Below are 15,112 nucleotides of genomic sequence, written 5' to 3'. Positions count from 1 at the left end.
GAAGCTCCAGAAGTTTTGGAGGAGAAAAGACAGCAACTTTTCGATAGAAAAGACCTGAGAAGATTGGGAGAAGACCATCAGAGAGGAGACTACTAAGAAAGGGAAGAACCTCGAGTTCTTAGACGTCCTTGGGAGAATGCACACACAGAGGGCCCCCTGAGGGCAGTGATGTACAAGACACCCTTTAAATTCTGCAGAAACTGCCACCACAAGTTCGCGCAGAAGGACCAGCACCTGGTCTGCAACCTCTGCCTGCCAATAGACCACGAGAGCAAAGACTACAACGCCTGCTCAGTCTTCAAACCGAAGACACTCCGGGTTCGAGAGAAGCGGAGGATAGCTCACTACTCTATGCGGGGCAAAAGCCAGGCCCTGGCGCTTTACGAACTGGGCCTCTCCACAGACGACTAGGACAACATCGCCGAGGGTCCAGATAACTTTACGGTCGCAGAGACCGATAAGAAAACGTCTGACAAGGTAGGATAGTCTACGACCCTGAAAACCTCGACAGGGCCTCGAAAGCCTGAGGCAGACTCTCAAATCAGAGTCCAGAGCCTTGAAGGGAGCACTGGCACCAAACGACTACCGAAGCTGCATCCTCTGAAAAAGAGCCCAGCGGATCCTTCGAGAAGGACTCCCGGGCGCCGAAGACGGACGAAAAGCCAAGGTCGTCGAAGCAAGCCCCCGAAAAAGGGACTTTGAAGGAAAAGGGTGAAAAAAGCTTTGACGTCGATGACGACGACGAGCGGGCTGCACAGTTGGAGAGGAAGAAAGCAAGGTTCGAGGCCGAGATGGAGAACATCTTTCAGAGGAAGAAGGACTTTGAGGAAAATTTGAAAAGTTACAGGATCCCCTCGTAGCCAGCGACGGCAGTCGCTGACGTGCAGGAGCACGAGGAGTTCGACGTCGAAGAGCAACCGAAAACTCCGGAGCTCTCAGAACACGAAGAGGAAGAGGACCTCTATTACACAGAGGGGGAATATGGGGAGCAACAGTCCAACTACGGCTCAGGATCCTCGACGGCCCAAGACCAGGAATGGCAGGACATTGAGGCCGAAAACCCGGGGGAGGCTGTGGAGACATGGCCTTCGCCGCCGGATGACATTGGGGCATACAATGAGGTCGTCAGGAAGGCCTCAGCAGCCTATGGGGTTAAGCTGGAAGAGAAGCCTAAAGCAGACTTCCTGCTGGAAACATTGCTCCCCACACAGACAAGAAGCCAGTTCTTGCCCATGCTGAAAAGTATCACAGACCAGGGGAAAGAAGCCTTCAAAGACCCGGCTACATGCAGATCAGTCACGCCGAGGACCGAGAAGAAATACAAATTCTCTTCCCAGGACCCTGCTTACATGAAGGGGTCCGTCACAGCAGATTCAATCATCGCTGCAATGGCCAGAAGAAGGGCCAACGTCCCAACATCTGGGCCACCACCTGACAAGGAAAGCAGAAGGATGGACCTGACGGGCAGAAAAATTGAGAGGAACGCCGCAATGCACTGGTGCATGGCTAACTCCAACGCCCTCCTGAACAGGCATCAATACCAGCATTGGGATGAGATCGGCCAATTGCTCAAGCACCTCCCTGGAGCAATACCGTGAGAGGGCATCACACCTTCTGGAAGAGGGGAAAAACATTGCTAACTCGTGCCTGAAGACAGCTTTGGATGGGACTGAAACATCCAGCAGACTGATGGCTATAGGCATCACAGAGAGAAGGCAAGCCTGGCTCAGGATCTCAGGCTTCAAAACTGAGGTTCAGAACAACATCATGAACACACCTTTCAATGGAGAGACACTGTTTGGAGCCCCAGTAGATGAGAAACTCACCCAACTGAAGAAAGACAACGAGACGGTAAGGTCCATGGGGGCGCTGCAATTCAGGGGGATGAGAAGAGGCACTCCTACACGGAGGCCGAGCGGAAGGGGTGGAAACCAGCAAGGACAATCACACCAGGCGTTCCACCAGGGTCAACAGAGTGACAACCAAGATCACCAGGGCCAGCAGAAGCAAAACTGGAACTATCGGAACAGGGGCCAGTCCTTTCGAGGGAGAGGAAACGAACGGGGCCAGAGAAGGAGAGGCGGTGAATAACCCCCCTCTAAGTGACTTCACACAGAAAAGGGTGCTCACCCACTCAAACCCTCCGAGGGAAGAGCACGGAAAAGCAAAGAGGAGAGGGCTACATGGACAAGACACAAAAGAACATGTAACACCAGTAGGAGGCAGGCTGAGATTTTTCCTCCGAGAGTGGAGGGAAATAACCACAGACCAGTGGATACTCAACATCATACAGTTTGGTGTCTCTTTTCCAACTCTATGCAGTATCCAAACAGAAAGCCAAAGAAGAGAGAGCACTCGGGAAGGTAGCTGCAATTGCTCCAAGAGGAATCTCAAGAACTCCTCCAAGAGCCCATCGAACCGGTCTCATTCAAAGAACGGAACAGGGGAGTGTACTGAAACTACTTCCTGGTGCCAACAGTGGACGAAAGCCTAAGACCCATCCTGGATCTACTGTTCCTAAACAAATATGTAAAGACTCAAATTCAAGATGACGTCCCTACAAGAGGTCATCCCACAGATAAAGGTCTGGGACTTCTTGTCCACCATAGACCTCAAAGATGCGTACCTACACATCCCCATGAACAGGCAGCGCAAGCACATGCTAAGATTCACAGTAAACCAGGATCACTACCAATTCACAACCCTGGCATTCGGTCTAAAGTCCGCACTAAGGGTATTCACCAAATGCCTCGCAGCAGTGGCCGAACATCTGCGAAGAGAGGGGATACACGTGTACCCCTACCTCGACGACTGGCTCGTAAAAGCAAGCTCTTACAGGACATGCAAAGATCATGCAGACAGGTCACAAGAACGCTAGCAAGCCTGGGATTCTCCATACACTGGGGAAAATGCTCGATGGAACCGGAGCAAGTGAAGATCTTCCTGGGAGCTCAGATCAACACCGTCCAATGCAGGATGTTACCCAGCGAGAAGAGGACACTCAGCCAACTGAGGGAGAAACGTCACTACCAGATGGGGCGAGCTCTGACAGTGAGGACAGTGAGCAAGATCTTGACGCCAATGTACGCCTGCAGATGAGACCACTCCGAGTGTCTGCAACAGCAATGGTCACAAGCTACAGGAAGTTGGGAGGATCTAGTGGTTGTAAAGCACAAAGTGCAGGAAGAAATAAAGTGGTGGACCAGAGAAAGGATAACCATAGGGAAGCCTCTAACGCACGAGACCCACCAGTGGCCATCACCACAGACTCATCCCAGAAGGTATGGGGTGCACACATGAACAAGCTCAGAGTGAGGGGTCTATGGAGCCCAGGGGGTGCGGTCAAACACATCAATTACCTGGAGCTGAAAACAGTGTTGTTTGCCCTCAAGGCCTTTCAGAGACAACTGTACAGCCAGAAGGTGCTGATACAGACGGACAGCACCACAACAATGTTTTACATCAGCAAGCAGGGGGGAACACATCATTCCCTCTGTCAAGCTTGGCACAGGAGATCTGGAGATGGGCAATACCACTAAAAATAGACCTGCTAGACATACACCTGCCAGGGAAGTACAATGTAGAAGCAGATTGGCTCAGCAGGCAAAATTCAGCATCCCACGAGTGGGAACTCAACATACAGGAAACAGAGACTATTCAGGAGGTGGGGCACTCCGATAAGAGACCTGTTTGCAACACGCCAGAATGCAAAATGCCAGTACTTTGCATCCAGACAACCAGAGGCACTGTCTCAAGGGAATGCTCTATGGATACGCTGGTCAAAATCATTTGCCTACGCATTTCCCCCCCGATACCACTGATTCCCAGGGTTCTCAACAAATGCATGACTAGCAACATGATGCTCATCCTGGTGGCACCACAATGGGCCAGGCAGACCTGGTACTCGCAGAAAATGGAGATGGCACAGAGTCCACCCCACAAGTTCCCAAAAAGAAAAGACCTACTCTCCATGGAAAAGGGAGAAGTTCTACACCCAGAGCCGAACTGCCTCAGCCTATCAGCTTGGCTCCTTAGGACTTGGAGTTCGCACATCTGAAACTACCAGAGAGCACCCTACGGGTGCTGCGAGAGGCAAGGAGGCCCAGCACACGCAAGTGCTACGGGGAAAAATGGAAAAGATTCACTCAATGGTGCTGCAAGAAAAAACTCTAGAGAAAACTGGCCAAGGAGTCAACGGTGCTAAGATACCTCATGCACCTAATAAGAGCCAAGCTAAGCTCATCCTCGCTGAGGGTACACCTGGCAGCGATTGTGGCATACACAAGAGGAGAAACAGAGAAAAGCTTCTTTACATCTCAAGTAGTAAAAAGATTCCTGGAAGGGGCGAAGAGAATAGCGGCACCAAAAAGGATATCGCCGCCGGCTTGGGACCGGAATGTGGTACTGACTGAGCTCATGAAAGCACCTTTCGAACCCGTACACAAGGCATCACTGCAAATGCTAACAATGAAAACGGCCTTTCTGGTAGCAATCACCTCGCTACGTAGGGTGAGCGAACTACAGGCACTACCACTGCAGGAACCCTACATCCAGATACATAGTGACAGGGTCGTAATGAGAACAGACCCGCACTTCATGCCAAAGGTGGTGTCAAGGTTCCACATGAATCTGAGTATTCAGATTCCTAGCTTCTTCCAGAACCCCACGACAAGCGCTGATGGGCGCTCCACACTCTAGACGCAAGAAGGGCAGTGATGCACTATATTGAAAGGACGAAGGAACACAGGAAGACAAAACAGTTCTTCATATCCTTCGCAAACAGTTACATGGGTAGACCAGTGACTAAGAACACCATAGCTCGATGGATCGCACAAACTATACAATTGTGCCACAAGCAAGCGGGCCAGGAGCTAACAGGAGGGCCACAGGCCCACTCGACCAGGAAGAAAGGAGCAACAATTGCCAACACACCAATTCAGGACATATGCCTGGCGGCAACATGGGCTTCAGTGCACACGTTCACTAAGCACTATTGCGTGGATGTACAGATGAACAAGGAAACACAAGTAGGGCTAAGAGTGCTTCAACATATATTCAACAACCAACGCCCATCTTCCACCCAGCCGCCACAAAAGTAACAAAACCGCTACAAAATCTATGCACAGCGTAGTGAATCCAGAAAGATTCACGCTGCAAAACGAATAGTTTCTTACCTGTCTGTTTAGTTTTGCAGCTTGAAGATCTTTCTGGATTCACTAGCGAACCCACCCGCCTCTGCCAGAAAGATGAGGCTGGAGAAGAAGGGGAAACACATAGAAAAGAAAGCAAGTTACGTGAAAAGAATTATGTTGAAAAAAGGATTAACAAACCTAGCCATGGATTCACTACAAACACAGAAAAGAAAAGACAGAAAAAAGAATCCGAAGATGGGGCCCAAGGGTGGGAGCTTCTGCCGGAAGCATGCTGACGTCACCGAAGGTATACCAAAAGGTGGGACGTCGACACCCACCTGGGCTACGAAAGAAAAAAAAAAAAACTACGATTCCGGACCCAACCTCCAGATTGCGGACTATGCACAGCATAGTGAATCCAGAAAGATTGCTCTCTGCAGTGGTGGATCCCTCAAAAGTTATCAAAAGGGCATCCCTTCATAGACCCCGATTCCACAGACTGTATTGACAGCAGACACATCTTTAACCATATGGGCTGCCCATCACCAACAGTACAAGGACACACACTCCAGCTGTCCCGCCTTGAACATAGGTAGCATTTGGAATTGGGCAATTCATCACAGAATTTATCTCCTAGCAGAACACCTTCCAGGAGAAGACCATCAAATTGTCGGCCTGCTGAGCAGACACAGGCATCAAGTTCACGATTGGGAACTTCATCCCCAAGTTATTCGTCCCTACTTTCAACAATGGGGATTTCCACAGATAGATCTCTTTACCACAGTACACAATGCAAACTGCCCAAACTTCGCCTCCAGGTTCCCACACCATCTATCCAAAGGCAATGCTCTGTGGATGAATTGGTCAGGGATATTTGCCTACGCTTTTCCGCCTCTCCCACAAATTCCATTATTGGTTTGGAAGTTTAAGCCAACATCCCTCACACTGATCTTAGTAGCCCCCCACATTGGCTCGTCAACCTTGGTACACCACCCTGTTAGAACTGTCAGTGGTTCCTCATCAAAAGCTACATCTGCTACCCAGTCTCCTCACTCAGAGCCATGGAGAAATCAGACATCCAAATCCCAATTCCTCAGCCTAGAGATTTGGCTCCTGAAGTCCTACAGTTTGGTGATTTACAGCTACCACCAGACTGTATGAATGTTCTCAAAGACACGAAAGCCTACCACTATAGCATGTTATGCAGCAAAAGGGTAACTATTCTCTATTGTAACAACAATAATATCAATCCACTTGGTGCTTCTGTACAGAACATCATTCGTTATCTGTTGCATTTACAGCAATCTGGATTGGCTTATACATCAATTTGTTTACATCTAGCAGCAGTAGCAGTACACCTGCAAAATAGACAACACTTATCTCTATTCAGAGTACCACTGATTAATTCCTTCATGGAATGATTCAAAATGGTGAGACCACCAAGAGTTCTACCTGCACCAGAGTGGAACTTAAACATAGTCCTTACAAGACTAATGGGTCCACCTTTTGAACTGCACAAATCTGAGACTAATATGGATAATCACAGTAACAAAACTGCTTATTTAAACAACCAATGCAACCTTTGGCCCATAGTACATTCTATCTTCATGGGTCTTCATGGGTCTGTCCATTACTAGCAGCCACAGCCATTGAAGATTAAACTTTCTATTTTACCTCCCATCATTGCGGTGGCAATGCAATGATCATTGTTGAAAAGACAGTTACCAAGACGAAATACCCTTCCATTATCCAATGTTGACTCAGGCTGCGATTTGGTATTTGTGTTTGACTCTTGTGCTTACCAATTACCCGAAACGTGTAATGGTACTTGAATTAGGTCCAAGTCAAATGATGCAGCTTGGGCAGAAGGTATGGTTGCATGATCCCCCAGCACGCCAGTAGCTCCATAATCATATCCAATGTATAGCACTGACTGCTATATTTTTGTTTGAGCAAAATCGGCTCTCTCTGAAAATGTAAGTCTTATTTGTTGCGCTCTGTAAATCTACATATCACAAATTAGTTCAACCGATCCTAGCAAAGCATGGTGTTTAGCTTCTACTTTTAGTGAGACATTTGGGTGAAGACTAATCGTTTCTCTAGGATAGTGTCAGAACGTCTTGAATCTGGATATGTAAAACTCAATAAAGTTCTAAGAATACTTTCCTTTGTAGGTCGAGGCACAGCTACATTTGATGGAACAGCAATTGCTAATGCGGTTGTAAAAGAACTAGCTGAAAATATAAAATGTCGCACTTTGTTTTCTACACACTACCACTCTTTGGTCGAGGATTATTCACACAACGCTGCAGTACGTCTTGGACATATGGTAGGTGCAGATAGTTCATTTCTTTGATGTACTTCTTTGAAAGTTGTACATTATTCCTTGTTTAATTGCCTAAGCATAACCATGTTTACTACTTGAAATTACAAAATTTTAGCACAATGTTGCTAAACTGTGAATTAGTCAATGCGCTTTCCTGTGAAAAGACTTGTGTAGTTTTTCTAATATGCCCCTCGTATGTAAAACCTGTAGTGCATACTCTAATATATTGCGTTGAACAGTCTGACCTGAAGCCTGTATGATTGCTTTTGGATGTTGATCCTGCTTTGCATTTACTAAATTTTCGCTTTACCGGGTTGAACTAATTAACACTTCCAATGATTCCAAATCTGTGGGACCAGTAACCAAAAAAGACTGCCTTTCTAATGTGACCTGGTACTGGAAGACTTTTCAGAGCATCTTTCTGTGTTCTGGGATGTATTCAGTTTTGCTGTTAAGTAGACCCATTCAGTCTGGGTATCCTTTACCAACCCTTCTTGCAAGTTATAAAAAAAGATCTCGACCACCTATGCACAGATATTTGTTCTCCTAGTATCTTCTGATGGATACTGTAGGAAGCGGGCTCTCTATAGAGTGCACCAACATGAGGTACACTGTGTAGTGTCCAGGCAAACCCCAAAGGAATTACAGAGGCACAAATGACACCACAAATGCTTTCTTGTGGTAGTGCGGGCGACCAGTTTGAGATATCGGAGGGTAGTGTTAAGCATTTATTACACACACAAAGGCAGTGTTTGAGATACAGTCAAAGAAATTCAACACCAAATTATAAAAAATAACACCTACTTTTATATAAATTTAGATACCAAGATCATCTGTATCGGGCAAGTACTTTTCGAGTCATGAATTTTTAGTTTTCAGAAATTGACACTTAGTGCATTTTCTGAACTGGCAATGTTATCCTATAGATGAAAAATATGTATTGCATTAGGGCACTTGTCAGCTACTTATGGAACTGTTCTTCTGGACTTGGTGTGTCCTTGGACCTTTCCCCATACTTACCTCAACAGGTCACATCGGGTGACTCAGGTGTTTGGGTATGGAGATGTCACGGCTTCGGGTGTCTCATTCACTGCAATGGAAGAACGGTCCTGTTACAAAGAGGCTGCAAGCAGGGACTAGGTCACCAGTCTTGGGGAATCCACAGGGAGGTTTGACCCTTAAGATCCTCTGGCTCGCAGGGACACATTTGATCGATCCACGTCTCATCAGGCTGTGGGGGTCGGGTGCAGTGTTGTCTTTAGGGTCAGATTCTGGTGCAGGAGTCTCTTGCGGTTGGAGGGGGCCCTGCAGAAAGAGGCTGCAAATGGTGACTGGGTCCAGTCTGGCTAAACTCAAGTGTGGGCTTGGGTCTGGTGACCTCGTTGGCACAGTCACCTCCCTTGGACCTGGGCTCTGGAGCGCAGGTGCATAGGTGCTCTAAGGTGTCGAGTGGCAGTGGTCAGACTCACTTTACTGTATTTTATTTTCCAGCAGGAGGGCTAAATAGGTCAGCAGGACCCCTCACAATTTAGTCTTTCGTCGCTCAACAAAAAGGTTGGTCTTCCTCTGTTTTGGTGTCCTGTCTGGGCACAAGCTTTGATTGCTGCAAGGGGGTCGGGGATTGGCACTGTGCACACAGGTCAGCCCTGGCATCCACGCACTGGGAGGTAGAACGGATTTGACCTGTGGGCGTAGTTCTACGGCTCCTTGGACAGCTGCTGCATCGGTAGACTCCGTAGGCAGGAGGTTGGTGTACCGGATCTTGATTCTTTCCGTCAAACTTTTAGGTCCTGAGTATTTCGGCGTGGACAATTTCGGCTCTGAAGCTTTTTTTCGGCATTGAAACCTTCGGTGCCGAAGGAGTCTTCTGTGCCGGCGGTTCAGGCTGGAATGTTCCCATGGGGCACAGGGTCGAGACTGATTTGCATATGGCTTGGTTCAAACTGGAATGGCATGGTGAGCAAAAAAACTATGGATTTAGACCCAGATCTCTACTAGGGTGAATGTATGACGTTGTTCTGCATTCTGTCCAACTGTTTTGGCGATGTAGAGGGTTGCACCGGTGGTGGCTTATGTTTTGGTGCCGAAGGTGGTGGTTCGGTACTCGAATGGGGCTGGCTCGAGCCAGAAGGCTTGTCCTTATGTTTTGTAGCTGGGCCGGAGAGCGGGGCATTTGAAACTTTGTGTCGGTGTTGATCCGAGCTCAAGAGTGAGGGTGATACCGGAGCCTTAGTCTTTTTTGGGTTGTGTGGTCACATGGGGATTTGTACTCACGGTACGTTGACCCGGGGTGGTGATCAGGTCTTCCTCCATGTCGGAGTCTGCTTCGGAGACCAGTTCTTCTTCGGCTTCTACAGCTGTACAGGGAACCTCTGAATCTTCTCCAAAGATGTCCGATACGCAGCCGCTGCATTTCGTGGCGTCGAGCCAGACGGTCACGAAGAGTCTTTTTCGATCGGAGTGATCAACGCGCTTTGCAGTCCTTCTTAGTGTTCTGGGGATAAGCACAGGTTGCAGACGTGGTGCAGGTCAGTGCGTGGGAACTTAGCACGACACCCGGGACATAGTTTAAATGGAGTCCGTTCCATCGACTGCTGGCGTGGTCGACACAGGTAGGCCCGACTGCTTGCCTCGAAGATCCCGGAAGGTGTTACAAATTCTACGATGCTCGTCAAGTGGGAAACCGCGTTCGAAAGACAATTCCGTCAAGGTTAGAGGATTGCGCGTCAAAGGGGTTCGAAAACTATACCCCAGCACAGCAATAAACATCTAAACCGGATGGCAGAAAAAAACAATCTAAGGATGGAGTCGATGCCCATGCTGACTATCACCAAAAGGAGGAGTCCCCTACCTCGTGACTACAGACTTCTTCGAAGAAAAACAAAGTGCAAACATCCAGGCACAACACCAGATGGTGATCTATGCTAGGCTTCTCTACCTCGAACCGTATAGTTTCGTAACTTGAAGACATTTCTGGATTTTCATGCTGTGCTTTATTCCGCCATATAGTGGTTGGGTCTTGGATTTAAAAACTTGTCCTACTTTTAGCTGTTTGTGTCCCCTCACATATTAACATTTGGTGTCCCCTTGTGACGTTGTCTTGCTTCTACCGAAGCTTCCACCTTTGGTCACCCATCTTCAGATTTTTTTTTTTCTTCTCCTTCTGCTGCTGCTGTTTCCTCCTCATCTTCTTGGCAGAGGAGGGTGGGTTTGCTTGTGAATCCATAAAATGCGTCAAGCTGCAAAAACGACACAGACAGGTAAACTATTCTTTGTGCAGTGTGAATCTTTTCTGAATGAACATGATGTGCATAGATTTTGTAGCGATTTGTTACTACAGTGGTGGTTGGGTTGAAGATGGACCTTGATTTGAAAACATGTTGTAAGACCTTTTGGCCACTTGTGCTTCCTTGTTCATTTGAATATCTACACAAGTGTCTTCTTAATGTGTGTACTAATGACCGTGTTGCTGCCATACAAAAGTTTTGTAGTGATGTATTTGCTAAGAAAGCAATGGTTGCTCCCTCCTTTCTTGTTGAATGTGCACCAGAAGTGTCTTATAATGCCTCTTCTGCATTCTTGTGGCACAACTGAATAGTCTGTGCTATCTAGTTTGCAATTATGTTCTTGGTAACAGGCCTTCTTGGAAAACTATTTGCAAATGATGCAAAGATGTGTTTTATTTTCCTGTATGACTTTTTCGTTTTGATGTAATACATTACTGTGTATCTGGCATCCAGACTGTGTAATGTCCTCTCTGTGGTTTTTAGATCTTGTGAAAGAAACTTGGTATCTGAATACTTTTGTTCATGTGGAACTGAGATAACCGTTTGCATGAAATATGGGTTGGATCTCAGGACAGTTCTATCTTTGTGAATTGGAAAATAAGGTTCCTATAAAGGGAGTGCTGGTAATTGCTAACTCTACATAGTTTTATTATGGCCACTTAAAAAAAGCAGTCTTTAGTGTGAGCGTTTGTAATTTAGCCTTGTGTAACGGTTCAAAAGGTGCCTTCATCAATTGTGTGAGCACAATAATAAAATTCCATGTGGGTGCAGGCACCTTCTTTGGAGGTGCAATTCTTTTTGCTCCTCCTAAGAATCGCTTAATGTGAAGGAACTTCTTTCTATGTGGCCCCTTGTGTACACCACTATTGCTGCTAAATTAACCTTTAAACATGCATAGGTCAGCATACAATCTAAAGGTGTGTCAAGTATTTTAGCACTGTTTAATTGCTAGTGATTTTCTTATAATCCTTTTTAAGACAGTTGTTGGTCGTCTTGCCTCCTTTAAGACTACCATTGTCCTTTCCAGTAACTTTAGGTGTCAAAATTCTAAGTCTTCAGGAGCCATCTCCCAGGCTAAAAACTCTAGTTCTGGGTGAAGCACCCTTCCTTTCTGCATTGACAACAGGTCTTGCCTGGTTGATAATTTGTGAATCTTTTCCTGTGATAGTTTGTCTTGCCCACTGTGTTGCAATTAGTATCAGTTATTCTGCTGCTGAGCACCCTGGGAAGTAGTGGTATCTAGAGAAAAGCATATGCAAATTTCTCGAACCAATCTATTGACTGGGCATTTCCCATGGACTGGTGGCGATGCTTTCTAGAGGCAAAGCATTGGAATTTTGTGTTCTGGGGTTTTGCAAACATATCTATTATTGGTGTTCCCCATTTTTGACAAATCTTTGTGAGTACTGTTTGGTTTTGTTCCCATTTGTGAGGCCACGAGACTTCTCTGTCTCGATTTTGTCATTCCCTGGTGGTGGACAGCTAAGATCTCCATCTTCCTTTGAATAGCCCAGTTCCACTTTTTTGTGCTAATCTTTACATTGGCAGACAGTGTTCCTACCTGTTTATGTAAAATATGATGGTTGTGTTGTCCATTTGGATCATTATTGACTTTCCCTTCAGTTTTTTTTTTTAAAGGCTTGTCAGGCCAGGAATACGGTTTTTAGTTCCAGGCTGTTGATGTGTTGTACTCCATCCTGGTCTTTCCAGGCTCCCTTTTGTTTTGAGTGTTCATGTGTGCTCCCCATACCATCTGTGAGGTGTCTGTTATGGTCACAGTTGTAGTAGTGTAAATAATTTTCTTAGTGTGGTGTAAGAAATCACAGAACACAATCTCCTTCTCTATCTTTTGCCAGACAACAACTAGATCTTCCCAACGCCTATGACCATTCGTTTTGTAACCCTTCCTGAAATGATCTTGTGAAGTCTTGTGTTTGGTATCATCTGGATCCAAGCAACCTTCATTGCTAGTATCTTTCACACCATCCTCATTGTCGGAGCTTGTTCCTTCTGGTACAGCTGTATCTCCTTTTAATAGTACCACTGTTCTTTTCTCGTTGGGGAATACTTTCCCTTGTATTGAATTTGAGACCCTGAGAAGATTTTCTCTTGTTCAGGCGATGACTTCTTTGTGTATTGAGAACCGAAGCTGATATTGTTTTTATTACTTGCTGCATGTGCGTTTATCCCAGCCATCTAAGTAAGGATAAACAAGTTTTCCCTGCCTTCGCAGGTGTGCTGCCACTGTTGTAAGACACTTCGTGAATAATCTTGGGGATGTTCTTATTCCAAATGCTAGCACTTTGAACTGGTATTATCTACCACAAATCTGAGCAGTTTTTCGTGGTTTCTGTTTATGGGTATGTGTAAATCTATTGTCACCATGTAATCCCCTACTTGTAGTTGAGATATTACCTATTGCAGAGTAGTCATTTTGAATTTTTGCGTTTTTATAAATTTGTTCAAAAGCTGAAGTCTAGAATTGGCCTGAATGACCATCATCTATGGTTAGTATTTGGAAATTTGTTTTCCTGTTCTTTTTTCTAGTCTTGGTAGTAATTCCATACCATTCTTTGAAAGCATTTCCTCTACCTCCTTTAGCAGACGGGATGTTGCCTCCTTTAAATGTACCTTGTTTTGTCCTTCGCATGGAGGTGTCTTGTCTAATTCTATGTAATATCTGAATTTAATTAGGTTTTAAACCCACTGGTCTGTGGTGCTTTTTCTCCACTCCGGGAGGAAACTTGTTATTCTGCCTCCTACTGGTGTTGAATGTTTCTTCTTGATCTATTTTTGTCCCCTTGGTGTTTGTACTCCTGCTGCACTTTTAGATGTTTAACGAGTGAACTTTCACAAGTCGCTTCTCCCCATTGTGGTTGTTCTCTACCACATATGCGAAAGGACCGTCTTCCCTGTTGGTACTGCCAGTTTTGTGTTTTTTTGTTAATTTGCCCGACTACTTCCCTGATAGGACTGTTCACTCCTGTTTCGACATCATTGCTTCTTATTCCTCGATCGTCCTTTGACGTCTGGATTTTTGGGGGGTCTTTACCACTGCGGTGTCCTTTTCGAAGAATCCAAGGGTGAACTTCTCTGATTAGTAGTAGACTGTTCCAATGCTGCTTTCTTTCGAGGATTTAGTCGGATTTTTGTGACTCAGGTAAGATCTTTAAGGACTATGGGGCATATTAGCAAGAACCCCGTTAAAATTATCGTCGTTTTAGCAGCAGGAAACTGCAGCTAAAACGGCGATAATGGGCTTGCTAATATGCATTATAGAATTCCAATAGAAGCCCAGGTTAGGTGTGCCAGACATCTAACCCGGGCTTCTGTTGGAATTCTATAACTCATATTAGCAAGCCCATTATTGCAGTTTTAGCTGCAGTTTCCTGCCGCTAAAACTGCAATTTTAACGGGGTTCTTGCTAATATGCCCCCATGTCTCTTACTGCTGTTGAAGAAGTCCTCTTGACACCTTGGTCTGCATCCACAATATGGAAGTCGGCCTCTGTATCCCCTTCTGGACCTTCAGCAATGCTCTCCTCTTAATCGCTGGAAATACCCACGTCTTGTAGAGATGGAGCAGGGTGTTGGCCCTGCATGGTATGTAAGGCTGCTGTTTGTCTGGGTCTTACTCTTAGAGTCTTAGGGGTGATCGCTGAACAGGAGTTGTAATCTTCACTAAAGTGATTTATCAGCAGGCAGAGGTTGCAGACCTGGTGCTGATCCTTCTTTGCAAACTTATGGTGGTAGTTTTTGCAAAACTGGAATGGTGTCTTCTCCATCACCATATACAGGGAGCCCCTGCACATGCATTCTCTGGAGCAGTCGCTGAGGATACCTTGTCCTTTTCCCAGAACTGCTCCAGTACATTTTTCATATTTCTTTGCTCCGGTAGACTGTCAGCAACGTTCTCCTTCGAACTGTTGGAGAACCTTCTGCGTGCATCCAGACCCAAAGGTGGTAAAAAAGAATCTGAAGATGGCGATCAAAGGTGGGAGCTTCTGGAGGAAGCATGACTACCTCACAAGGGGGACACCAAATGGAGGTACATAAACTCCCATGGACAATAAAAAAAAAAACTTAGTAAAACAAAGGATTTTTAGGAGAATTCTGGACCCAACCACTGGATAGCGGGTTAATGCACAGCATGCGAATCCAGAAAAGATTCATACTGCAAAACCACTTTAACCCCATCCCTGCACTGTAACTAACTTCAGTGCACCTATTTTGTTACCCCCCCCCCCCCTTCCCACAATTTGTATGACCAAACTGTCTGATGCGATGGTCCTCCATGTTTGTGGAAAAGACACCCCTAAAGCATGTTGCTTTCCTCTGCTACAACGTCTGTATTGTCTGTAGAGGGCC

At 46.1% G+C, this 15,112-nt stretch overlaps 1 protein-coding gene across 2 annotated transcripts in view; it reads left to right on the top strand.

The window, feature by feature from the left end:
* MSH6 (mutS homolog 6) overlaps window positions 1-15,112 on the top strand; it is a 100,148-nt gene that overhangs the window by 75,751 nt on the left and 9,285 nt on the right. For both annotated transcript variants that reach the window (XM_086927766.1, XM_086927767.1), the window contains one exon: window positions 7,307-7,461. In XM_086927766.1, coding sequence (XP_086783892.1) covers window positions 7,307-7,461 — 155 coding nt within the window. The remainder of the gene's footprint in view (window positions 1-7,306; window positions 7,462-15,112) is intronic.

The sequence above is a fragment of the Lissotriton vulgaris genome, chromosome 6 (assembly GCF_964263255.1).
Source record: "Lissotriton vulgaris chromosome 6, aLisVul1.2, whole genome shotgun sequence".
NCBI classification, from domain to species: domain Eukaryota; kingdom Metazoa; phylum Chordata; class Amphibia; order Caudata; family Salamandridae; genus Lissotriton; species Lissotriton vulgaris.
This window is presented reverse-complemented; position numbering and strand designations above follow the sequence as displayed.